Consider the following 26,599-nt stretch of genomic DNA (forward strand, 5'->3'; position numbering starts at 1 on the left):
ACTGAAAATAAATGCAAGCAATCTTATTAATTATGTAATTGCAAAAGAAGGCTTTCCTATATGAGTTCTGGACCTTGGATTCTACCTTACCCAAGTCAAGTTACTTCTTTGTTCTTTAAACTCTAAAAATGTAATTTCTCCTCACAATTCCCTCACCTCCTCAAGTGCCACAACACAAGTCTCATACCCTTCTAAACCTAGATAGGAGGTAAGGTAAGAAAAAACAGGAATCAATTAAAGAGAAATCAGAATGGTTTTTAGGAACAATGAAAGGGCAGGAAGAGAATTCTGGCCCTGGATCACTGAAGTAACTAAAAAGGAAATCATCAGAGTCCTTGAAAACCCAGCTGTTCAGAAGACAGACCGGGAATGAGACGAAACATTAAGCTTTCTGTATATTAGTTTAGATTAAAATAAACCCTATTACCATGTAATCAGTCTTTATTAGTTATACTGATATGGACAGGAGACAGGGAAATACTGGGTAGAAGAGGGCATTTCTCCAGCAAAGGCCCCACCCTTAAGCCTAAAAACTGGAGGCCCTAAGTGAGAACAAGCATTTCTGTTTTTGCACCTGAAAAGTTGCCTTTTGGCCCACCATACCCGCCATCCTGTACCCATATAAGCCCAAGGCCTTAGTGGGCACAGATACAAGCAGCTGAGCCTTGAGAAGAGCAGAGGAACAGAGTGGCAGAGAGTGGCGGGGCAGCATGGCAGAAAAAGAGAGAAGAGGAAGGACGTGGACGTCCAGACGCTGGGGGAGTTCAACTAGGGGCTGTCAGTGAAGAGTCCATCTGCTGCGCGGCCCAACCTCAGGGGAAGACCACCTTCCCACTCCATCCCCCACTTCCGGCTCTCCATCCATCTTGCTGAGAGCCACCTCCACTACTCAATAAAACCTTGCACTCATCCTTCCAGCCCACATGTGATCCGATTCTTCTGGTACACTGGGCAAGAACTCAGGCCGTCACACTGGCCCCCTGCCCTTTCGATAAGGAAGGTGGTCTATTGAGCTGATTAACAAAAGCCATCTGCAGGCGGCAAAGTTGAAAGAGCATACTGTAACACATGCCCCTTGGGCTTCAGGGGTTGTAGACACCTACGCCTAGATGCTGCCCTGGGGCCAGGGCCCAAAAGCACTCCCCACAGCCTCTGCACCTGCCCGTCTGCATGCCCCGCCTAGGGAAATGCACACCCCTGTGGCATGTCCTGCGAGGGGAATAAAGGAACTCTCCCATTTTAATATTACTGCTTCTGCTCAAAATGTGCTATACTAAGAAAACCAGTGTAGAAGAGAATTTATAGAGAGCTTTTAAAACTCTCATAACCAAATGACTTATGGTTGCTAGAAAATTGGTATCTAAAGACTGGAAGAAAGGACTACAAACTAATCATACGATTCCTGAGAAAAAAATGCCATAAATTGCACAGAGTCCTCCAAACCTAATGCTTAGCACATAAACCTGTTTTCTACTGCAAGTGCTAGCCACACTTGAAGCCTTAAAAAAGTTCCCACTTTGTTTACACATTTATTCATTCATTGAACAACCATTTACTGATCATTTACTTTGTGCAAGAAACTGCTATTCACTCCCTCTGAGAAAACAGAAACAAAAATATTACAGAAATAAGCGCAATAATAATTGTATAATCTTTTTTCTGTTTGCAAGGGTTTTTTAATCCTTTGTTCTCGGCAAAACAAACATAAGAATAAACATAAAACTTAGTAACTGCGGCCGGGCGTGGAGGCTCACGCCTATAATCCCAGCACTTTGGGAGGCCAAGGCGGGCGGATCACGAGGTCAGGAGATCGAGACCATGGTGAAACCCTGTCTCTACTAAAAATACAAAAAAAAAAAATTAGCTGGGCGTGGTGGCGGGCGCCTGTAGTTCCAGCTACTCGGGAGGCTGAGGCAGGAGAATGGCGTGAACCCAGGAGGTGGAGCTTGCAGTGAGCCGAGATCATGCCACTGCACTCCAGCCTGGGCGACAGAGTGAGACTCCATCTCAAAAAAAAATAAATTAAAACAAACAAACAAAAAAACAAAACTTAGTAACTGCTATAAAGTTCCTGGGTTACTAGGGAACACTGTCATGTTGGTTTACTTTTCTTTCCAATTACTAGAGTAAACTGTTTCTTGATGATTTAGCAATCATGTTCCTTGGTATTTACCCAGTGAAACTGAAAATTTATGTCTACACAAAAACTTGCATTCAAATGTTCACAGCAGCTTTATTAACAATTGCCAAACCCTGGAAGCAACCAAGATATCCTTCAGTACATGAATGGATAAACTGTAGTGCATCCAGACAAGAGAATATCATTCATTGCTAAAAAAGAAATGGGCTGCCCACTTATGAAAAGACATAGAGGTAACTTCAGTATATATTACTAAGTGAAAGAAGCCAATCTGAAAAGGATATATATGATTCCAATTATGTGACATGCTGGTAAAACTATGGAGACACTAAAAGGATCAGCAGTTGCCAGGGGTTAAGTGGGAGGGAGGGACAAATAGGTGGAGCACAGAGGATTTTTAGGGCAGTGAAACTACTCCACATGTGAAGGTAATGGTAGATGCATGTCATTATACATGTCCAAACAGAAGGTATAACAGTAACAGTGAACCTTAATGTAAATTGTGGACTCTTGATAATTACAATATCTCAGTGTAGGTTCATCAATTGTAACAAATGTACCACTCTGGTGGAGGACGTTGATAATGAAAAAGGCTATGCAGGTGTGGGTACAAGGAGTATATGGGAAATCTCTGTACCTTCTGCTCAATTGTCCCATGAATCTAAAACTGCTGTAAAAAATAAAGTCTATTTAAAAAATTTTAATTCCACCTCTGCTCATACATAATATTATTATGCTACAAAGGAGTTTAATGAAATGAAACTGGTGTCCTAATAATTGCCTCTACTATTCACAATTACCTTTCAAGGAAAAATCCAAAAAATGTAAATGAAGAAATATAAACACAACCCTCCTAATTACCCAACATAGGAAACAGAGTAGTTTCTTAGGGATCATATATCCATTACGAACACAAAAGGTTTGCAGTAAGCAGAATACTGCTCTCTGCTCCCAACAAAGATACCTACACTCTAATCCCCCGGAATCTGAGAATATGTTAACTCATACGGCAAAAGGGACTTAGAAGACGTGATTAAGGGTAAGGTTAAAGGTATATTATCCTGGATTATCGAGGTGTGTCCAATCTAATCACTGGAGTTTTAAGAGTGGAAGCAAAAGGCAGAAGAGGAGGTTAGAGATATGGCAACATGAGGAGGATCTGATGCCTTGTGGTTAGCAGCTATGTGCAAAAAGCAACAGAGGCCTAAGGGCAGCCATCCGCTAACAGGCAACAAGGAAACATAGACTTAAACCATGTGTAAATGAATTTTGCCAACACCTGACTGAACAATGAAATGGACCCTCCTCTAGAGCCTCCTAAAAGGAAGTCCTACTGACACCTTGAGTTTTGCCCACTGAGACTTGTGTCAGACTTCTGCCATACAGAACTTTAAGATAATAAATTTGTGTTGTTTTTAAGCACTAAGTTTGTGGTAAATTGTTATAGCAACAATAGAAAACTAATTCAGTGTTCCAATACTCAGTTAAGTAGATTTAAAATTCAACCATTACCATCTGATTTTCCATAATGAATAAAATTATCTTCATTTTATCTCCGGTGTGCCCCCCACATTACCAACTATAAAAGCTAAAGATTAACTCAAAAAGGAATGGTTCTCTGAGAATATTTTGGCAAATGTACTGATTCAGAGCCTAAAGAATTAAAAACTCTCTAGGAGGTAGTCAAACAATGAAATTAATTTATTTATTTTAAAAAATAGAGATTCTTACCCAAGTATTCTGGGCATTTTAAGCAGAACTCTTTCAAAAAGGCATTTGCTTTCAAATCGTATGTTCTAATCTCAATTTCTGTGCCCAATCCTAAAACATGAATTTCTACCACAGATAGTTCACAATCTCCAACAAGGTGATAAAACTCGATCAAAACCTGGAGAAGAACGAAAAAAGAAACTACCACTACATAAAACAAAAACATGTTTATGTGCATAGTGGTTACATGTGAATATATGAGGTATACATACAATTGATATATTATTATTTAAAATTTAGGAGAGATTTTATACCCACACAGACAAACATTACACACACAACATAAATAATCATTTTCACAAAAACATGTATTGAATACCTTTAAACCCCTCACTCTTGATTAAGGAAGTTAATCCTATTAAAAAAAGTGGGGGGGAGTGACGAGGAATCACACGGCAAGTCTGGATTTACTTTAATTAGGGTGAAAAAGATAGTGGGATGAAAAAGATAGTGCTTATTAACAATGAGACTATATCGTAAGCTGTAAATAGCAGAAACAGCAAACAAATTAAGCCATGTTAATTTTACCATAGTACCTACCTTTGGTACTTCAAATCGTATTTTAAATGTAGTCATATTTACTGAACAATCCTGCTTTTGTAACTTTCTGGTTCGAATACTTTTAACTCCAGTTGGAAACTGAAGAGGTTCTTCCAAGGGACTACATGGTGCATCAAAAAATTCCTCCTCTGAATCTAAATTTCACAGAACATTATTTAAGTCAATAATTAAAATGATCAATTTAACAGTATTTCAATATTTTTCTGAAATAAATATGAACACTAAAACACTAAGGCTCTCTTTAAAATATCAAATATAAACATGAAAACCGAAATAAATAGAAAATAACATAGACATTACTGTACTTTTTTACTGTCAATTTTAAACAAAGGGATACTACTGTACTTTTAAACAACATTCTTGGTGATAAAGAAGCATGGAACATTATAAGATGTAATCTTTAGTTTAAGAAGCCCATCTTTTGAAATAGTCTATTTTAAAATCGCTTAAATTTTACAGGAAATGCCAATGCCGATGATTATACACACCATGAATACTCAAAGTAATGTGTTAATATGCTCACTCTACCTGGATAGTGTAACAGGACTTAGGTATAAACTCTGCAATATTAGCAGCAGAGTTTGAATGAAGTAAACTGAGATCAAGCACTACTTTGTATACGTATATATACACAAATATAGGTATATGTACATATACATTGATATACACACACATATACTGATATTAAAAAGGACTGAAAAAGCATTAGATAACTTAGTAAAACCATTAAAACAAGGTTTAAATGAAACAATCAGAAGTATATCCCTAATAAACTAAGACTGAAGTTAAAGTAGATGATCTCACAAACAACTTCTCTCTGGTGACTATAAATGAAGAAAAATTGTTCTCTAAGAAACCAAGAATCGACATGGCAGTTTCTGTTATTTAACATTTATCAATTTTTAAAGTCTTAAAAATATAGACATACACCTTTTCTAATATGGTCATTAAAAAGCAGATATTTGGTATCAGAATAGTTATAAGTTTTTATATGTAAATGTAGATAATTATTGATGCTTTTCCTTTAATAATAATTATATTTTTTAAAATGTTTTAAATATACTATAGCAAAATTTTCCAAATAGCTAAAAAACACATTAGAAATTAAGACATCTATGAAGTTTTGTGGCGTTTTTTAACTCACAGCCAAATAAAGATAATTAACTTATTAGTGGTCCCTGTCATTTTTTTTGATTCGGACTTTCGCTCTGTCACCAGGCTGGAGCGTGGTGGCGTGATCTCTGCTCAATGCAACCTCCGCCTCCTGAGTTCAAGCGATTCTCTTGCCTCAGCTTCCCAAGTCGCTGGGACTACAGGTGTGCAGCACCACTCCCAGCTAATTTTTGTACTTTTAGTAGAGACGGGGTTTCACCATGTTGGCCGGAATGGTCTCGATCTCTTGACCTCGTGATCCGCCCGCCTCGGCCTCCCAAAGTGCTGGGATTACAGGCATGAGCCACTGAGCCCAGCTGGTCCTTGTCGTTTTCAGTTCAACTTTATACCAAAAAAATCCCACTGCAAAAGCAACTTTAAGGAATTGTGCTATTTAAAATACATTTTAGTTAAAATTTCCTGAAAATATACAAATATCTGCTATTGCCTAAAATTTCTTATATGACTACAGAAGACCAAAATATGCCACTCGAAAACATGTCTTTTTGGCATAAGGATTATACTGAGTCAATTATTTTAAGAAACAGCAGACACAGGAAAAGCTCTGAAGACAGATCCTAAGTTTCCCTTTTGTAAGGGAAATTAACATTTATAAGAGAAATCTACCTTGTAAAGGTATCTTCCTTTCTGTACTGGGGAAGATGACTCTTACAAGACATTCCTATCAACGGAGAAAACACTGACAAATCTGCGTTACAAACTTTACCTTTGTGTACCACACTTTTTCTGGTCGCCTTCCCATATACCTTGCCTCCCCAGCAACCCCTATCCCTGAAGCCCAAAACTTCTTTTCCTTTGTTTAAGCCCAAACTGGTATATAAACCCAAATTTTAATCACCACCTTGAGTTACTCATTCCTGAGCTTCTTGCATGTACCCATGAAATATGAATGCTAGTAAATCTGCTTGTTTTCTCACGTTAATCTGTCTTTCATTCATAGAGCCTCAACCAAGAACCTAGACTTTAAAAGGAAAAGATATTTTCCTTCCTCTGTGTGGTCCTTTGAGAAAAATATGCCTCAAAACAGAAATTATTTTAATAAAATAAGAAAAATATCCTTAAGCAGTTTCATTTTACCATCTTCAGAAACAGATGGAAGTTCCAAGAGAGGAATTATTTTCTGTGAAATCTGTGATGTTCCCAAAGAAGTAGATGTTTGAATCTGAAAGAAAAGTAATTCACTGTTGATTAGCACAAAAATGTTTATTCACCGCTTATTCAAAAGATGTTTATTCAAAGTTCTACAACAGTTTTGACAAAAAGCTATCCAATTTGAATTAACTGAGAAGATTATCAGGTCTAAATTAGAAAAATACATTATAAAACGCAGATTTTAAAGAAGTAGTTTTATAATTTTAAGGCTAAATAAAAATTGTAGAACTGCTGTAATAATGTCCTTGATGACAGGCTTTGAGTAGAAAGAGATTTTATATTTTAACTCAACAGAGTATTAAATCAGGACATCTGTGAGGAACACACAAGTCACAATACTTAAAGCCTCTAGAATTGGGGAACTTACTTTTATTTTTAATCTCTGAAAGGTATTTCAGGAAATTTACTTTTTTACAGTTTGGAGAAATAGAGCATATATAAAAACAAATTTTGCAGTTTAAAAAAATAATAATAGAAGACACATCTGAATTTTCCAACCCAGCCAAGCAATAAAACATTACCGTATCTTGACCTAGAAGCATCTTCTTATGTGTTCCTCCCGGATCTCACTCCTCCTTGTCACATTCCCTACCTCTCATCATGATCTTGCTTTTATTTTTATTTAGTTGTTTGTACTACAGCACCTATGAATAATTATCTAAATAATGCATCGCTTACCCCTGCCTCTTTCCAAACTGTAGCATATATGACATACATTTTCCTGTGACTTCCTTCTTTTACAAAACAATGTTTAAATTTTAACCACACTGATCGTTTACTGAATTTTACTGTGACATTGTATTGCACTGATGAATAAACCACTACTTATTTGTCCACTATACTGTTGGTGAGTATTTGTGTTGCTTATAGATTTTTGCTTTTGCTTGTGGCACTACTACAAACATCCTTGATACGCCCACAGGTGCTTTTGGATAAAACTTTTCCAAAGAGTAAACTTATATATGTTCACCTTATTGAGCACTATCAAACCATTTTCATAAGTGGTGATAAGACATTACACTAACACCAGCAGCACAGTTTCTATATCTCCATATCCTCACAATGCTTAGGGTGTTCAAAGATTTCAAATTATATCAGTCTCATTGGCTATGTCATCCTAGTTTTAATTACAATTTCACAAATGCATAATGGTTACATATCATATCAAACACAAATAGCTTCCTTGGTTATTTGTGTTTGCCCTTCTGTGAAATTCTGCTCATTTTGGAAAGCAGCAGCAGCATTCTTTTAAAGTACATTATAATCTACTACACAACGTACATAAACTGTAAAGTTCAATATATTTTCAGAAAGTAAACACATTCAACCTACCAACCACCCAGGTCCAGTATGAAACATAACAAGCAACTCATAAGCCTCCCTTAAGCTCCTTGCAATCATTAGGCATCCTCCCAAAAGTAACAACTATGTTATCTTAATTTCAACTTTTAATGTTTTGAAATTTTTGTATCTTACATTTATTAGTGAAACTGGGCTATTATTTTCCTCTTTTATAATGTAGTTGTTAGGTTTTAGAATACAAGTTTTAAGTTCTTACATGAATTGCCAAGTAATCCTGCGTTCTATTCCCTAAAATACCCTGGAGTTTTGAGGGAAGCTCCCCCCACACTCAATCACTGCCCATCACTGCTACATGTATTAGTATTTTTTTTTCCTGAGTAGTATTCTACTGTATGAATATACTATTTTTCCTTATCCATTCACTTCTGGATAGACAATTGGGTTTTATGCAACTTTTTACTATTATGAATAACCCTACCATAAGTATTCTAGTTCAAGTCTTTTGGTGGACATATGACTTCATTTCTCTTGGGTAAAAACCTAGGAGTAGAATTCCCACGTCATATGGTAAGTATATACCTAACCTTATTTTTAAAAACTACCAAACTAAATTACAAAGGGTTATGCTATTTTCAAGTTTCACAAGTAACGTACGAGAGTTTTAAATCCTTGTCATGGCAATACCTTGACATGGTATTGCCATTCTTCTTATTTTTAGTCATTCTAACCATTGTGTAGTAGTATTTCTATGTGGCTTTGATTTGCATTTTTCTGGTGAGTAATAAAGTCGAACACCTTTTCATGTTATCTGTTTAGTCATTTATTATTGAGCTGTTAGTCTTCTCATATATTCTAGATACAAGTCTGGACTTGTAAAAATATTTTTGCAACTATTTTTCCCAAGCGGATAGTTAGATGGTTTGCCTTTTCACCTTTTTTTACAATGTCTTTCAAACAGCAGAAAAATTTAATTTTTATAAAGTCCAATTTATTTATTTTTTCCTCCTGTTATATTTGCGCTTTTTATATCCTAAGCTATCTTTACCTACTGCAAGGATTCAAACATTTTATCCTACATTTTTTGTTCCAGAAATTACACTTGTGGACTTTATATTTAGGTCTATGCTTCATTTCAAGTTACATTCCGCATATAAGGGTTGAAATCAATTTACTTTCCACATGGAAATCCGGTTGTTTCAGCACCGTATGTTGAAAAGGCGATCCTTCCCCCACTTAGCTAGGCTGGCATCTTTGTAATAAATCAAATACATATTGACCATATATTGTACAATTATTATTATTATTTTTGAGACAGATTCTCCTTCTGTCACCCAGGCTGGAGTGTAGTGGCACAATCTTGGCTCACTGCAACCTCTGCCTCCCAGGTTCAAGTGATTCTTGTGCCACAGCCTTCTGAGTAGCTGGGACTACAGGTGTGCACCACCACACCCAGCTAATTTTTATATTTTTAGTAGAGACGGGATTTCATCATGTTGGCCAGGCTGGTCTTGAACTCCTGGCCTCAAGTGATTTGACCAGCTGCAAGGAGAAATAAGACTATGCCTTCAACATTTTACTTAGAAATCTCCACAGCTAAATATCCAACTTCATCACTAGAACATAATTTAACCAAGATCTTTGTCACTTTATAACAAGGACCACATTCCCTTCAACGTCAAATAACATGTTCCTCATTTCCACTTGAGGTCTCAACAGAAACAGCTTGAACATCCATATTTTATATCAACAATTTATTAAACAATAGAATCTAGGATTTTTTCTAACATGTGCCTCAAAATTCTTCCAGTCTCTGCCCATTACCCAGTTCTAAAGCCAATTCCACATTTCTAAGTGCTTGTTAAGCAACAACTCACTGCTTGGTACCAAAACCTATATGAGATTGCTAGAGCTGCCATAACAATACCACAGACTGGGTGACTTTAACAACAGAAATCTACATTCTCACAGTTCTGGAGGCCACCTCTATCGTTAACTTGCAGATGACCTCCTTTCTGTGTCCTCACATGGGCTTTCCTCAGTGTGCATGCATCTCTGGTGTCTCTTTGTGAGATCAAATTTCCTTTTCTTATAAAGACACCAGTCAAACTGGACTAGCGCCCACCCTAGTGGTCTCATTTTAACTTAATCACTGCTGTAAAGAACCTATCTGTAAATACAGTCACAATGTGAAACAGCAGAGTTAGGGTTCAAAATATAAATTTTGAGGGACACAATTCAGCCCATACACTATGTACAAATTTAACAACATATATTAGCAAACGGATGCTTAAGCTACAAATAACCAATTTTAAAAAACTTAAAGAGACCTAAGCAAATGGAGAGATATACCATGTTAATGAACTGAAAGACTCAATGCTGCTAAAATGTTAATTCTCCCAAATTCATGATACAATTTCTATCCAAATCTCAGCCAGAATTTTTGTGGAAATTGATAAGTTGATTCTAAAAGGCAAAGGAATCAGTCGAAAACATTTTGGAAATACAAAAAGTTGGAGGACTAACCTTTCTGGATTTCAAGACATGAAGCTACAGTATAATTAAGACAGTATGATATCAACAAAAGGACAGAAACAGATGGACATGATAGACACAAATCACTGGAAAAGAATAGTCTGAAATAGACTTACACATATATAGTCAACTCAATAGTAAAAGAATAGTCTTTAACAAACAAAACAGAAATAACTGTAAGTGCAGACCCCATCACATGCACCATATAGAAAAATTAAATGGATGAGAGACCTAAGTATAAAACCTAACTCTAAAAAATTTCTAGAATAAAAACATAGGGAAAAATCTTCTTGACCTTAAATTAGGCAAAAATTGCAGAGATATGATACAAAAAGCTCAATATCTAGAGAAAATATTGCTAAAGTCAATTGTATCAAAATTAAACTTTTGCCCTCCAAAAGACAATTAAAGAAACAAAAAAACTCACCAACAGACTAGGAAAAGAATACTACAAAACACTAAAGTGAGCACTCAAGTGTTCAGGAGTAATGGGACATTAACTCACTTTCTTTTTTTTTTTTTTTGAGACAGAGTCTCACTCTGTCGCCCAGGCTGGAGTGCAGTGGCGCAATCTTGGCTCACTGCAACCTCCGCCTCCAGAGTTCAAGCGATTCTCCTGCCTCAGCCTCCTGAGCAGTTGGGATTATAGATGCCCACCACCACGCCTGGCTAATTTTGATATTTTTAGTAGAGACGGGGTTCTACCATGTTGGCCAGGCTGGTCTTGAACTCCTAACCTCAAGTGATCTGCCTGCCTCAGGCTCCCCAAGTGCTGGGATTACAGATGTGAGCCACCACACCCAGCTAGTAACGTACTCTCTAACGGACTGGGGATAAAACTTCTTTACACAAGTGGCTGGCAAGATGGCTGAATATGAACAGCTCCAACCTGCAGCTCCAGGCAATATCAATGCAGAAGGCCAGTGATGTCCGCATTTCCAACTGAGGTACCCGGCTCATCTCATTGGGACTGGTTAGGCAGTAGGTGCAACCAATGGAGGGCAAGCTGAAGCAGAGTGGGGCTTTGCCTCACCCCGGACGCACAAGGGATCAGGGAACTCCCTCCCATAGCCAAGGGACGCCCTGAGGGTCTGTGCCATGAGGAACGGTGCACTCCAGCCCAGATACTACACTTTTCCCATGGTCTTTCCAACCAGCAGACCAGGAGATTCCCTCGGGTGCCTAAACCAACAGGGCCCAGGGTTTCAAGCACAAAACTGGGCAACCATTTGGGCAAACATCAAGCTGGCTGAAGGAGCTTTTTTTCATACCCCAGTGGCACTTGGAATGCCAGCGAGACAGAACCTTTCACTCCCTTGGGAAGGGGGCTGAAGCCAGTCTTGCTCAGTGGATCCCACTCCCATGGAGCCCAGCAAGCTAAGATCCATTGGCTTGAAATTCTTACTGCCAGCACAGCAGTCTGAAGTCAACCTGGGATGCTCAAGCTTGGTGGGGTGGGGGGCAGGGGGCGGGAATCACCATTGCTGAGGCTTGAATAGGCTGCTTTTCCCTCACAGTGTAAACAAAGCCGCCTGGAAGTTCAAATTGGGCGGAGCCCACTGCAGCTCAGCAAAGCCACTGTAGCCAGACTGCCTCTCTAGACTCCTCCACTTTGGACAGGGCATCTCTGAAAGAAAGGTAGCAGCCCCAGTCAGGGGCTTATAGATAAAACTCCCATCTCCCTAGGACAGAGCACCTGGGGGAAGGGGCGGCCGTGGGTGCAGCTTCAGCAAACTTACATGCTGGCTCTGAAGAGAGCAGTGGATCTCCCAGCAAAGCACTCAAACTCTGCTAAGAGACAGACTGCCTTCTCAAGTGGGGCCCTGAACCCCATGCTTCCTGACTGGGAGACACCTCCCAGCAGGGGTCGACAGACACCTCATACAGAAGAGCTCTGGCTGGCATCTGGCGTGTGCCCCTCTGGGACGAAGCTTCCAGAGGAAGGAACAGGCAGCAATCTTTGCTGTTCTGCAGCCTCCGCTAGTGATACCCAGGGAAACAGGGTCTGTAGTGGACCTCCAACAAACTCCAGCAGACCTGCAGCAAAGGGGCCTGACTGTTAGAAGGAAAACTAACATACTTCTGAAAGGAACAGCATGAACATCAACAAAAAGGACATCCACACAGAAACCCCATCTGAAGGTCACCAACATCAAAGACTCAAGGTAGATAAATCCACAAAGATTAGGGGAAAACCAGCACAGAAAGGCTAAAATTCCAAAAACCAGAACGCCTCTTCTCCTCCAAAGGATCACAACTCCTTGCTATCAAAGGAACAAAACTGGATGGAGAATGAGTTTGCAGAATTGACAGAAACAGGCTTCACAAGTTGGGTAATAACAAACTCCTCTGAGCTAAAGGAGCATGTTCTAACCCAATGCAATAAACCTAAGAATGTTGAAAAAAGGTTAGAGGAAATGCTAACTAGAATAACCAGTTTAGAGAAGAACGTAAATGACCTGATGGAGGGGAAAAACATAGCATGAGAACTTTGTGAAGCATATACAAGTATCAACAGCCAAATTGATCAAGTGGAAGAAAGGATATCAGAGATTGAAGATCAACTTAGTGAAATAAAGCATGAAGACAAGATTAGAGAAAAAAGAATGACAACGAACAAAGCTTCCAAGAAATATGGGACTATGTGCAAAGACCAAACCTACATTTGACTGGTGTACCTGAAAGTGACGGGGAGAATAGAACCAAGCTGGAAAACAGTCTTCAGGATATTATCCAGGAGAACTTTCCCAACCTAGCAAGACAGGCCAACATTCAAATTCAGGAAATACAGAGAACACCACTAAGACACTCCTCAATAAGAGCAACCCCAAGACACATAATCATCAGATTCACCAAGGTTGAAATGAAAGAAAAAATGTTAAGGACAGCCACAGAGAAAGGTCAGGTTACCCACAAAGGGAAGACCATCAGACTAACAGCAGATCTCTCTGCAGAAACCCTACAAGCCAGAAGAGAGTGGGGGCCAATATTCAACATCCTTAAAGAATAAAGCAAGTTCTTAGAGACCTACAAAGAGACTCAGACTCCCACACAGTAATAGTAGGAGACTTTAACACCCCACTGTCAATATTAGACAGATCAACAAGACAGAAAACTAACAAGGATATTCAGAACTTGAACTCAGCTCTGGACCAAGCGGACGTAATAGACATCTACAGAACTCTCTACCCCTAAATCAACAGAATATACATTCTTCTCAGAACCACATCGCATTTATTCTAAAATTGACCACATAATTGAAGGTAAAACAAGCCTCAGCAAATGCAAAATAATGGCAATCATCACAAACAGTCTCTCAGACCACAGTGCAATCAAATTAGAACTCAGGATTAAGAAACTCACTGAAAATCACACAACTACATGGAAACTGAACAACCTGCTCCTGAATGACTACTGGGTAAATAATGAAATTAAGAGGTAAGTTCTTTGAAACCAATGAGAACAAAGACACAGCTAGAATCTCTGGGACACAGCTAAAGCAGTGTTTAGAGGAAAATTTATAGCACTAAATGCCCACAGGAGAAAGCGGGAAAGATCTAAAATCAACACACTAACATCACAATTAAAGAACCAGAGAAGCAAGAGCAAGAGGAAACAGATTCAAAAGGTAGCAGCAGACTAGAAATAACTAAGATCAGAGCAGAAATGAAGGAGATAGAGACATGAAAAACCCTTCAAAAATATCAGTGAATCCAGGTGCTGGTTTTTTGAAAAGATTAACAAAATACATAGACTGCTAGCCAGACTAATAAAGAAAAGAGAGAAGAATCAAACAGACACAATAAAAAATGCTAAAGGGGATATCACCACTGATTCCACAGAACTACAAACTACTATCAGAGAATACTATAAACACCTCTACACAAATAAACTAGAAAAATCTAGAAGAAATGGATAAATTCCTGGACACATACACCCTCTCAAGACTAAATCAGGAAGAAGTTGAATCCCTGAATAGACCAATAACAAGTTCCAAAATTGAGGCAGTAATTAATAGCCTATCAACCAAAAAAAGCCCACGACCAGACAGATTCACAGCCGAATTCTACCAGAGGCACAAAGAGGAGCTGGTACCAGTCCTTCTGAAACTATCCCAAACAATAGAAAAAGAGGGACTTCTTCTAACTCATTTTATGAAGCCAGCCTCACCCTGCTACCAAAACCTGGCAGAGACACACACAAAAAAGAAAATTTCAGGCTAATATCCCTGATGAACATCAATGTGAAAATCCTCAATAAAATACTGGCAAACCAAATCCAGCAGCACATCAAAAAGCTTATCCACCACAATCAAGTCGGCTTCATCTCTGAGATGCAAGGCTGGTTCAACATATGCAAATCAATAAATGTAATCCATCACATAAACTGAACCAATGACAAAAACCACATGATTACCTCAATAGATGCAGAAAAGGCCTTTGATAAAATTCAACACCCTTCATGCTAAAAACTCTCAATAAACTAGGTATTGATGGAATGTATCTCAAAATACTAACAGCTATTTATGACAAAGCAACAAACAATATCACACTGAATGGACAAAACGTGGAAGCATTCCCTTTGAAAACTGGCACAAGAATGCCCTCTCTCAACACTCCTATTAAACATAGTATTGGAAGTTCTAGCCAGGGAAATCAGGCAAGAGAAAGAAATAAAGGGTATTCAAATAGGAAGAAAGGAAATAAAATCGTCTCTGTTTGCAGATGACATGACTGTATATTTAGAAAACCCCAATGCCTCAGCCCAAGATCTCCTTAAGCTCATAAGCAACTTCAGCAAAGTCTCAGGATACAAAATCAATGTGCAAAAATCACAAGCATTCCTATACACCAATAACAGACAGAGAGCCAAATAATCAGTGAACTCACATTCACAATTGCTACAAAGAGAATAAAATACCTAGGAATCCAACTTATAAGGGATGCGAAGGACCTCTTCCAGGAGAACTACAAACCACTGCTCAATGAAATAAGAGAGGACACAAACAAATGGAAAGACATTCCATGCTCATTGATAGGAAGAATCAATATTGTGAAAATGGCCATAATGCCCAAGGTAATTTATAGATTCAATGCTATCCCCATCAAGTTATCATTGACTTTCTTCACAGAATTCAAATAAACTACTTTAAATTTCATATGGAACCAAAAAAGAGCCTGTATAGCCAAGACAATCCTAAGCAAAAAGAACAAAGCCAGAGGCATCACGCTACCTGACTTCAAACTATACTACAAGCCTACAGTAACCAAAACAGCATGGTACTGGTACCAAAACAGAGATATAGACTAATGGAACAGAACGGGGCCTCAGAAATAACACCACACATCTAGAACCATCTGATCTTTGACAAACCTGACAAAAATAAGCAATGGGGGAAGGATTCCCTATTTAATAAATGGTGTTGGGAAAACTGGCTAGCCATATGCAGAAAATTGAAACTGGACCACTTCCTTAGACCTTATACAAAAATTAATTCAAGATGGATTAAAGACTTAAATGTGAAACCTAAAACCATAAAAACTCTAGAAGGAAACCTAGGCAATACCATTCAGGACACAGGAATGGGCAGAGACTTCATGACTAAAACACCAAAAGCAATGGCAACAAAAGCCAAAATTGATAAATGGGATCTAATTAAACTAATGAGCTTCTGCACAGCAAAAGAAACTATCATCAGAGTGAGCAGGCAACCTACAGAATAGGAGAAAATTTTTTCTATCTATCTATCTGACAAAGTGCTAATATCCAAAATCTACAAAGAACTGAAAAAAAATTTACAAGTAAGAAACCAACAACCCCATCAAAAAGTAGGCAAAGGATATGAACAGACACTTCTCAAAAGAAGACATTTATGCGGCCAACAAACACATGAAAAAAAGCTCATCATCACTGGTCATTAGAGAAATGCAAATCAAAACAACGAGATACCATCTCATGCCAGTTAAAATGTCGGTCATTAAAAAGTTGGGAAAAGGGGCCAGGTGCAGTGGCTCACACCTGTAATCCCAGCACTTTGGGAGGCCGAGGCAAGCAGATCACGAGGTCAGGAGATCGAGACCATCCTGGCTAAAATGGTGAAACCCCATCTCTACCAAAAATACAAAAAAATTAGCCAGGCATGGTGGTGGGTGCCTGTAGTCCCAGCTACTCGGGAGGCTGAGGCAGAAGAATGGCATGAACCCATGAGGTGGAGCTTGCAGTGGGCCGAGATCGCACCACTGCACTCCAGGCTGGGCAACAGAGCGAGACTCCGTCTCAAAAAAAAAAAAAAAAGAAAAGTTGGGAAACAACAGATGATAGAGAGGATGTGGCGAAACACGAACGCTTTTACACTGTTGGTGGGAGTGTAAATTAGTTCCAGCATTGTGGAAGACAGTGTGGCAATTCCTCAAGGATCCAGAACCAGAAATACCATTTGACCCAGCAATCCCATTACTGGGTACATACCCAAAGGATTATAAATCATTCTACTATAAAGACACATGCACACATATGTTCAATGCAGCACTGTTCACAATAGCAAAGACTTGGAACCAACCCAAATGCCCATCAATGATAGACTGGATAAAGAAAATGTTGCACATATATACCATGGAATACTACGCAGCCATAAAAAAGGATGAGTTCATGTCCTTTGCAGGGACATGGATGAAGCTGGAAACCATCATTCTCAGCAAACTAACACAGGAACAGAAAACCAAACACTGCATGTTCTCACTCATAAGTGGGAGCTGAACAATGAGAACATATGAACACAGGGAGGGGAACATCACACCCTGGGGCCTGTCAAGGGGTGGGGGGCTAGGGGAGGGATAGCATTAGGAGAAATACCTAATATAGATGACGGGCTGATGGGTGCAGCAAACCACCATGGCACATGTACACCTATGTAACAAACCTGCATGTTCTGCACATGTATCCCAGAACTTAAAGTATAAAAAAAAAAAAAAAAAAAGTTCTTTACACTATTTTTGGAATGTTTCAAGTTTGAAACTACTTCAAAAGAAAAGCATTTAAACATGAGTAAAGAACCCTCTGTACCCCCCCAAAATGGAGGGAAATGTGAATATATTTTTTTTCTTTCTGAAATTCTCTTGGAAAGGGAAAAGTCACATAATACAAAGTCCAGAAATCATGAAGGAAAAAAAAATTGACTGTAAAAAATAAAACGCTTCTGTCTGGCAAAAATAAATTTACATGTGAGATAAAACTCAAACAACAAAATGGGGAAAAAAACAGTAATTTTAAATGACAAGCAGGTTATTTCCTTAATTAGACAACCATAACCCAATAGAAAAAAGACATGAACAGCAGTTTCTAAAAACAGAAATTAAAATAGTAAACTTAGGAAAGTATGTTCTACTTATTTAGAAAAGCATATCAAAACCAGAAGATGACATTTTTCACTTCGAATAAAATTTTAACATTTGCTAATACTCAGTAATGAAAGCAGAGAAAGATATTCATCCACTGTTAGGAAACTATAAGTTAAGCAAATTTGGGCTGGGCACAGTGGCTCACACCTGTAATCCCAGTACTTTGGGAGCCCAACGCAGGCAGATCACTTGAGGTCGGGATTTTAAGACCAGCCTGGCCAACATGGTGAAACTCCATCTCGGCTAAAAATACAAAAATCAGCTAAGTGTAGTGGCACGCACTTGTAGTCCCAGCTACTTGGGAGGCTGAAATGGGACAACCGCTTGAACCTGGGAGATGGAGGTTGCAGTGAGCCAAGGTTGTGCCACTATACTCCGGCCTGAGCAAAAGAGGGAGACTTCCTCCCAAAAAAAAAAAAAATTTTTTCTTTGGCAAAATAATCAAAATTCAAAATTCACATACTCTTTTACTCAACAATTCCATTTCTAGGAATTTATCCTATGAATAAAAGTATAAGCAAATATATATATATACATATATACACGTATATATACGTATACATATATACACGTATATATATACGTATACATATATACACGTATATATATGTATACATATATACACGTATATATATACGTATACATATATATACGTGTATATATGTATATATATAAGGAAGTTAAAAGCAGTATTTTTCATAACTGTAAACACTCATAATGTGAATATCCATCAAAAGGAGATATATTAAGCAAAAGATGGTATATGCAGAAAATGAAATACTATATCACCATAAACAAATGAGGCAGATCTGTATGTGCTAACATAAAAATTTATCTGAGGCATATATGACAATAATGGTGAAAATAATACAGATTCAGAATAGTGAGTATAATGATTTCATTTAATTTTAAAAATAAAAGAATACAGGCCAGGCACGGTGGCTCACGCCTGTAAACCCAGCACTTTGGGAGCCCGAGGCAGGTGGATCACGAGGTCAGGAGTTCAAGACCAGCCTGGCCAAGATGGTGAAACCCTGTCTCTGCTAAAAATGCAAAAAAAAATTAGCTGGGCGTGGTGGTGGGCACCTGTAATCCCAGCCACTCAGGAGGCTGAGGCAGAGAACTCCTTGAACCCAGGAGGCAGAGGTTGCAGTGAGCCGAGATTGCACCACTGCACTCCAGCTCGGGTGACAGAGATAGGCTCTGTTTAAAAAAAAAAAAGAATATATACATGTATGTATACACACACATACTACATACACACACAGAAGCATGTTCTTGTGCATGTGTGTACTGGTATATGCCATAAATATTTTTTTAAAAACTAGAGAAGCAGTAGTTAACAGTGTTATTGCTCAGGAGAGGGATTGGAGGCTGCAGAAATTAGGAAAGTCGATTTATTATCTTATCTCTTTCTTAACTATTTACCATTTCAATTTCTCTCTCAAAATGTAATTTTCTGGCTGGGCGTGCTGGCTCACATCTGTAATCCCAGCACTTTGGGAGGCCGAGGCGGGCAGATCACGAGGCCAGGAGATCGAGACCATCCTGGCTAACACGGTGAAACCCCATCTCTACTAAAAATACAAAAAAATTAGTCGGGCATGGTGGCGGGCGCCTGTAGTCCCAGCTGCTCGGGAGGCTGAGGCAGGAGAATGGCGTGAACCTGGGAGGCAGAGCTTGCAGTGAGCAGAGATCACGCCACTGCACTCCAGCCTGGTGACAGAGCGAGACTCTGTCTCAAAAAAAAAAAAAAAAAAAAAGTAATTTTCTTAATGTCTATTCAAAACAAATTGCAAATTGTCTTATATAAAATTCCTGTGATTGTTTGAAATACTATTTGTGGACTTTCTTAATTCATGCTTATATTAATTTTGAAAGTAACATTACCTGGAATGATTTGACAGGGGCAGATACTTCAGTTACTGGTTCAGGTTTTGGAATGCTTTCAATCAATTCCATAATCCCTTGTAGTTTTTTATCTGAGATTCGTAAAGAAATAAGAGGTAACTTTCCAAAAATCTTGAATCTGTTTTGAAAAGATAAAAATAAATAATTATAAAGGAATTATTCTGATTTAAGTGCACTAATTAAAAAGACTGTTCTCAAATTATCTGAATCAAATGTGATTTTAAACACTAAAAATCTCTATTCCAATTTCCATCTTACCCTATTAACCAGTTTCATTAGATGGGCTAAACTCATTATTTTTCAGAGGTTTATGTTCTTATTTCATGTAATGTCCTTCTACTGTTTGCTATACACAATTGACAATTACTACTAATCAAGTGTTTCTCATGTGACAGGCATTGAGGAAAGCACTTACATGCATTATTGTAAACGGTCCTCACAATCTATGAGGCAGACAACCTATTTTTGCTCTCTATTTATTTTAAGTTCCTAGATGTACATGGTTCCTATGAGAAAACTAAGGTTTGGCAGTGCAAATAGCCTGCTCATGAGACTATATAACAAAGACCATGGAGCAAAACCACATCAGAGTGCTTTATTATTCTTTTAATTGCCTTGACAGTCTCCTCTGAGAGAGAGAGAAAGAGAGAAAGTTTTCACTATCAGAGAGAGAAAGTTTTCACTCCCCATTTTTATCCCTGCATTTTCCCTAAAAATTACTTTTTCCATGTACGCACACTGATTACTTACGTATCTTTCTAAAAATGTACTGGAGTCCTACAGAAAATTACAAGCTTTCTTTTATTTCCAATACCCTAAATATTTGTAATTAATCACAAGCGTAGTAGTAGTTTAACTTCGTTAAATATTATGAATCAATTCTCTTAATGCACTTAAACTGTTTCTCACTTTCTTGAAAAATCTGCAAGTTGCACAATCTAAAGATGCTGGGTACCAAAATAGTATCTACCAAATAGCAAGCATCCTTTTATTTGCCTTCAACTTAACGCAGCTCAACTTTCAAGGGAATGTTCCTGACACTTGTGGAGTTCCAGGATTTGACATATCATATCCACTTTATATTGCTTACAATATTATAAAATAGAAACCAAACAACTTCTAAGATTTCATCTTTCTAAGTTAAGTCATTGTCATTTCTGCCCTGTGAGTATTTTAACTATACTAACCTATAAGCTGGTCCAAATCTATAGCCATTATCAATATATATATTTATTACATTATTATAGATATATTATTATAATCAGCTATTTTAATTCCTGCTATGCTATACATATTCCCTGCATCACAAGACATAAATTCTTCCTAAGCATATACTGACAGAGCAAGTCCAAACCAAGATAAAAGCTGCCCTGTTCTTCCCTCAGAGAAATATCACCTACTTTTTCTGGTACCCTGTAACTTCCAAGATTATAGCATAGTTACCAAGAAGAAAAGTATTTAAACTATGCTAAAAAAAAATCAATTCATAGTCATATGCTTACAACAAGAAATCGCATAGATCTTTAATCTGTATCACAGAATGGAAAACTTTACAAGAAACAGTAGTAAAGAGTAAACAAGCAGCAGACATAATTAGGGAGAAATGAAAAGAATTAAGCCTTTTCTCTTTAAATCGAACCATATCTAAAGCTGGATTTGAAAAAAACAAGGGAATGCGTAGCATGGTTTTCTTTCCTTCTGTCTCTTAAACCAAATTCTAGCCATTCCTCTGCCTCAAGACTCTCAGTGCATGCTTTGATTTTCTAAGAAAAGAAAATCTAGGAGAGTAAGATTTAAGGCCCTGGACAATGTTTGTTAGTAGATAGAGTCACCATGAGGTAAAGGTCAACAAAAAAGGGTGTGGGTCTCTCCCTTTTACATGTTAAGTATAATAAGTATTAAAAACAATGTCCACCCCATGTACCATATAGGAAAAGGCCAGAGTCTCTCTAATTCCCTCTATTCTTCCTAGTACACTTTAACTAGGCATGAAGCCTTCTCATGTTGCCTTGCTAGTAGCAACTCTCCTGGAAGTGTTTGGTAGATGTTAGATGAGAAAAGCCTTTGGTTAAATTTTAAAATAGACCTGTGCCTGAGGTTTTTTGTAAGGGAGAAAAAAGGTGCTGTTACAAGGAAGAAGTTAAATGACTACCTACAGTCTAAAACTATTTAGAAATAAATCATCTAAATGGCCCAGTCTAGTTCAACAGACTTCTCTACTTAGGATCTCAGGCACATAGCTTCAGCTAACAATGAAATATAATAATCCCAGTAAATGTAAATACATGGACAAGTATAAAGCAAATGTTATTAGAATTTTGGTTTATAACTCTACTATTTATTTTCTACATAAGTTAAAAGACAAATGCATAAGAAATAATTACAATTCTTTGTTAATGGGTAGAGAATATATAAAAATATAATCTGGGACATCAATAAGATAAACTGGAGGGGGCAAAGCAGGAAAGAAGTAGAGTTTTTGCATTCAATTGAAGCTAACTTGGTATCAATTTTATTTTTCACTTTTTAAAACTTTTTGTCTCCCAGGCTGGAGTGCAGTGACATAATCACAACCCACTGTAGCCTCAACCTCCTGGGCTCAAGCTATCCTCCCACCTTAACTTCCCAAGTAGCTAGAACTATAGGCATGCACCATTATGCCCAGCTAATTTTATTTAATTATTTGTTTACTTATTGTAGAGACAGGGTCTTACTACGTTGCCCAGGCTGGTCTCAAACTCCTGGCCTCAAGCAATCCTACCACCTTGGCCTTTCAAAGTGCTGGGATTACAGGCATAAGACTATGCAACCTGCCTCAATCTTAAATAGGCTGTTATAGTCTGGGCAACATAGCAAGACCCATCTCTACAAAAAAATTTAAAAATTAGCTGAGTGTAGTGGCGTGTGCCTGTAGTCCCAGCTACTCAGGAGGACAAGGCAGGAGGATCACTTGAGCACAGGAGTTCAATGTTGCAGTGAGTTACAACCACAACACTGTTCTCTAGTCTAGGTGACAGAGTAAGACCCTGTCTAAAACAATAAAGAAATAATAAATAAATAGACTGTTACAACTTAAGGATATTATACATAATCTCCATGGTAACCCCAAAGAAAATATTTGTAGAATATACAATACTGGAAATGAGAGCGGAATCAAAGCATGTCACACACAAAAATCCACTGAACACAAAGGGCAGCATTAAAGGAGGAAATGAGGGATTAAAAAAGCTGTAAGACATACAGAAAGCAAATAACAATATGACAAAAGTAAGTCCTACCCATCTGTATTTACTTTAAATGTAAATAAATTTTTTCTCAATTAAAAACTTCAAGTGACAAAATGGATTAAAAAACAGGATGCAACTACATACTGTCTACAAGAGATCACGTTAACTCACAGAAAACACACAGGTTAAAAGTGAAAAAAAAAAATGAAGAAAGACATTCTATGCAAATAATCACCAAAAGAGAGCAGGGATGCCTGCAACAGAAACAGCCAAAATAGACTGCAAGTCAAAAACTGTTACAAGCAATAAAGAAGGACATTATATAATGATAATGAAAGTATAACTTCACCAAGAAGACATAACAATTATAAACATATATGTGCCAAACATCAGAGTTCAAAAATATATAAAGCAAGCACTGACAGAATTAAGAGGAAGAAACAGACAGTTCCTTGATAATAATAGGAGACTTCAATATCTCATTGTAAATACTGAATAGAATCACTAGGCAGTAGATTAATAAGGAAACAGGGGACTGGACCAATAAAATTGACCAACTGGACCAAAATGACATATATAGAACACTCCATCCAGCAAAATAGACATTTTTCTCAAGTGCATATGAAACATTCTCCAGGACAGATTGTAAGTCAGGTAAAAAAAAAAATTATTAAAAAAGTGAAATCATAAGAAGTATTTTTTCCAATAATGATGAAATGAGTCTAGAATGCAAGAGTACAAGAAAAAAGTATAGAAGTCACAAGTGTATAGAAATTTAAAAACAGATGGTTAAACAAGCAATGAGATCAAAGAAATCACAAGGGAAATTAGAAAAAATAAATAAATAATTGAGCGAAAGGACACATAATGTGTGGTTGAATTTAAATACAATTACAGGAAATGAAAGCTAATCTGTCAGGAGAGAAAACACATCAATGATTGCCTAGAAAAAGGGGACAGGGTGGAAAGGGGCAGGAGGAGAAAACTATAGAGGCAGGGGGAAAATTTTGGCAATGATTGTACACCTATTATCTTGATTATGGTGATGGTTACATGGGCATTCCTGTATCTAAAAACTCATCGAATCATACACTTTAATATGTGCAATTTATTGTATGTCATCACTATGATAAAATTGTTTAAAAAAATAAAGTGAGAGTTTCTCCTTCTAAAAAAAAAAAGAAAGAAAATAACTCAAGACAAATGAAAATGAAAATACAACATACCAAAATTCATAGGATGCAGCAAAAGTCTGCCAAAAAGGGACTTTATAGCTGTAAACACCTACATTAATAAAGAAGAAAGACCTAAAATCAATAGCCTAACTTTACACCTTAAAGAACTAGAAAAAGAACAGCAAAGTAAACCTAAAGCTAGCAGAAATAAAAAAATAATAAAGATGAAAGCAGAGATAAATATAGAAAAAGAGAGAAAAAAATCAACAAAAATGTGAGGTGGTTCTTCAAAATGATCGAGATTGAAAACCTTTAGTTAGACTGAGAAAAAAAGAGAAAAGACTCAATTTAAATCAGAAATGAAAGTGGTAACACTACTACTTATTTTACAAAATAAAAAGGGTTGTAAGAGAGAGACAATTATAAACAATTTTACACCAACAAATGAATAATCTAAATGAAACAAATTCCAAGAAACACAAATCTACCAACACTGAATTATGAAGAAACAAAATCTGGATAAACTACTATGGAGACTGAATCAGTAATCAAAAACCTCCCAATAAAGAAAACCTCCCATGATCTGATCGCTTCAATAGTGAATTCTACCAAACAATCAAAAACTGAAGAGGCAGGAATACTTTCTAATCCATTCTATAAATATAGCATTACCCTGATATCAAAGCCAGACAAAGATACTAGAAGAAATCTGTAGTCCAACATATCTGAAAAATATTAATGCAAAACTCAAAAGCACAAGCAAACCTAAATCAATAGCCCATTAAATGGTTTATAAATTATTTATTCTTGGAATTTATTCCTAGAATAAGAGGATTTATTCCTGGAATAAAAGGATTTTTTGCTGGACTCAAGAAATACGATTTAATATATAGAGAGCAATTAAGGTAATATACCCCATTAAGAGAATGAAGGAAAAAAAATCATCTTGATCATTTTTCACATGATCACATGATCATCTGAAAGCACAGAAAGGATTTGAAAAAATTCAACACATTTTCATAATAAAAAGTTAGCAAACTAGGAACAGAAGGAAACTACCTCAACATAATAAAGGTCATCCATAAAAATCCCACAGCTGACATCATACTCGATGGTGAAATACTGAAAGCTTTTCCTCTGGGCTCAGGTTAAAGGTGAGGATGCCAACCTAAACTACTTCTATTCAAGAGAGTGCTAAAAAATTCTAGACAGACCAATTAGGCAAGAAAGAGAAATAAAAGGCACCCATATCAGAAAGGGAAAAAAACTAACTGTACACAGATGATAGGATCTTATATGTAGAAAATCTTAAATCTGTTAGAGCTTTAGAATCCTGAAATTTAGAATTGTAAACAAATTCACAAAGTTGCGGGATATAAAAATCAGTTAAGTTCCCATACACTAACAATAAACAATCCACCGAAAATTTTTAAATTCATTTACAATAGCATCAGAAAGAATAAACTTAAGAAATCAGGCAAGAGACTGTAGTACTGAGACCTAGAAAATGCTGGTGAAATCAAAGAAGACACAAATAAATAGAAAGATATTCCATGTTCATGGACGGTAACAGTCAATATTATTAAGATGTCAATACCATTCAAAGGGATCTACAGATTTGATACACTCTTTATCAGAATCTCTGTAACATTTTTTTACAAGAAAAGAAAACTCCATCCTAAGATTCATATGGAATACCAAAGGATCCCGAATAGCCAAGACAATCTGGAAAAAGAACAAAGTTAAATAACTCACATCTCCTGATTTCAAAACTTCCTACAAAGCTACAGTAATCTAAATAGTGTGGTACAGGAAAATAAAGACATAGAGACCAATGGATTAAAACAGAAAGCCCAAAAATAAGCTCTTGCATATATGGATAAATGATTTTCAACTAGGGTACCAAGGCCATTCAATGAGAAAAGGACAGTCTTTTCAACAAATTGTATTGAGAAAATGAGATATTTGCATGCAAAAGAATAAAGGCGGGTCCCTATCCTATATGTCACATACAAAAATTAACTCAAATGGACCAAAGATCTAAGCAAAAGAAGCTAAAACTATAAAACTCTTTAAGGTAAACAAAGAAGAAAAACTTTATGACATGGGATTTTGTAATAATTTCTTGGATATGACATCAAAAGCATAGGCAACTAAGATAAACTGGACAATAAAAATTTTAAACTTTTAGACATCAAAGGCCACAATCAACAGAGTGATAAGGAAACCCAGAGTGAGAAAAAATATTTGCAAATCATA

General features: G+C 37.1%; 1 protein-coding gene across 3 annotated transcripts in view; it reads right to left on the reverse strand.

Annotated features, from left to right (window-relative positions):
* VPS13A (vacuolar protein sorting 13 homolog A) overlaps window positions 1–26,599 on the reverse strand; it is a 260,053-nt gene that overhangs the window by 142,530 nt on the left and 90,924 nt on the right. For all 3 annotated transcript variants that reach the window (XR_004029357.1, XM_003267439.4, XM_003267441.4), the window contains exons 23-26: window positions 19,918–20,056; window positions 6,722–6,806; window positions 4,451–4,605; window positions 3,872–4,028 (exon numbers count right to left, since the gene is read on the reverse strand). Coding sequence is in view for 2 of the 3 variants with exons in the window: in XM_003267439.4 (XP_003267487.2) it covers window positions 3,872–4,028; window positions 4,451–4,605; window positions 6,722–6,806; window positions 19,918–20,056 (536 nt within the window). In the remaining variant the exon portion in view is untranslated. The remainder of the gene's footprint in view (window positions 1–3,871; window positions 4,029–4,450; window positions 4,606–6,721; window positions 6,807–19,917; window positions 20,057–26,599) is intronic.

The sequence above is a fragment of the Nomascus leucogenys genome, chromosome 1a (genome assembly GCF_006542625.1).
Source record: "Nomascus leucogenys isolate Asia chromosome 1a, Asia_NLE_v1, whole genome shotgun sequence".
Classification (NCBI taxonomy): Eukaryota; Metazoa; Chordata; class Mammalia; order Primates; family Hylobatidae; genus Nomascus; species Nomascus leucogenys.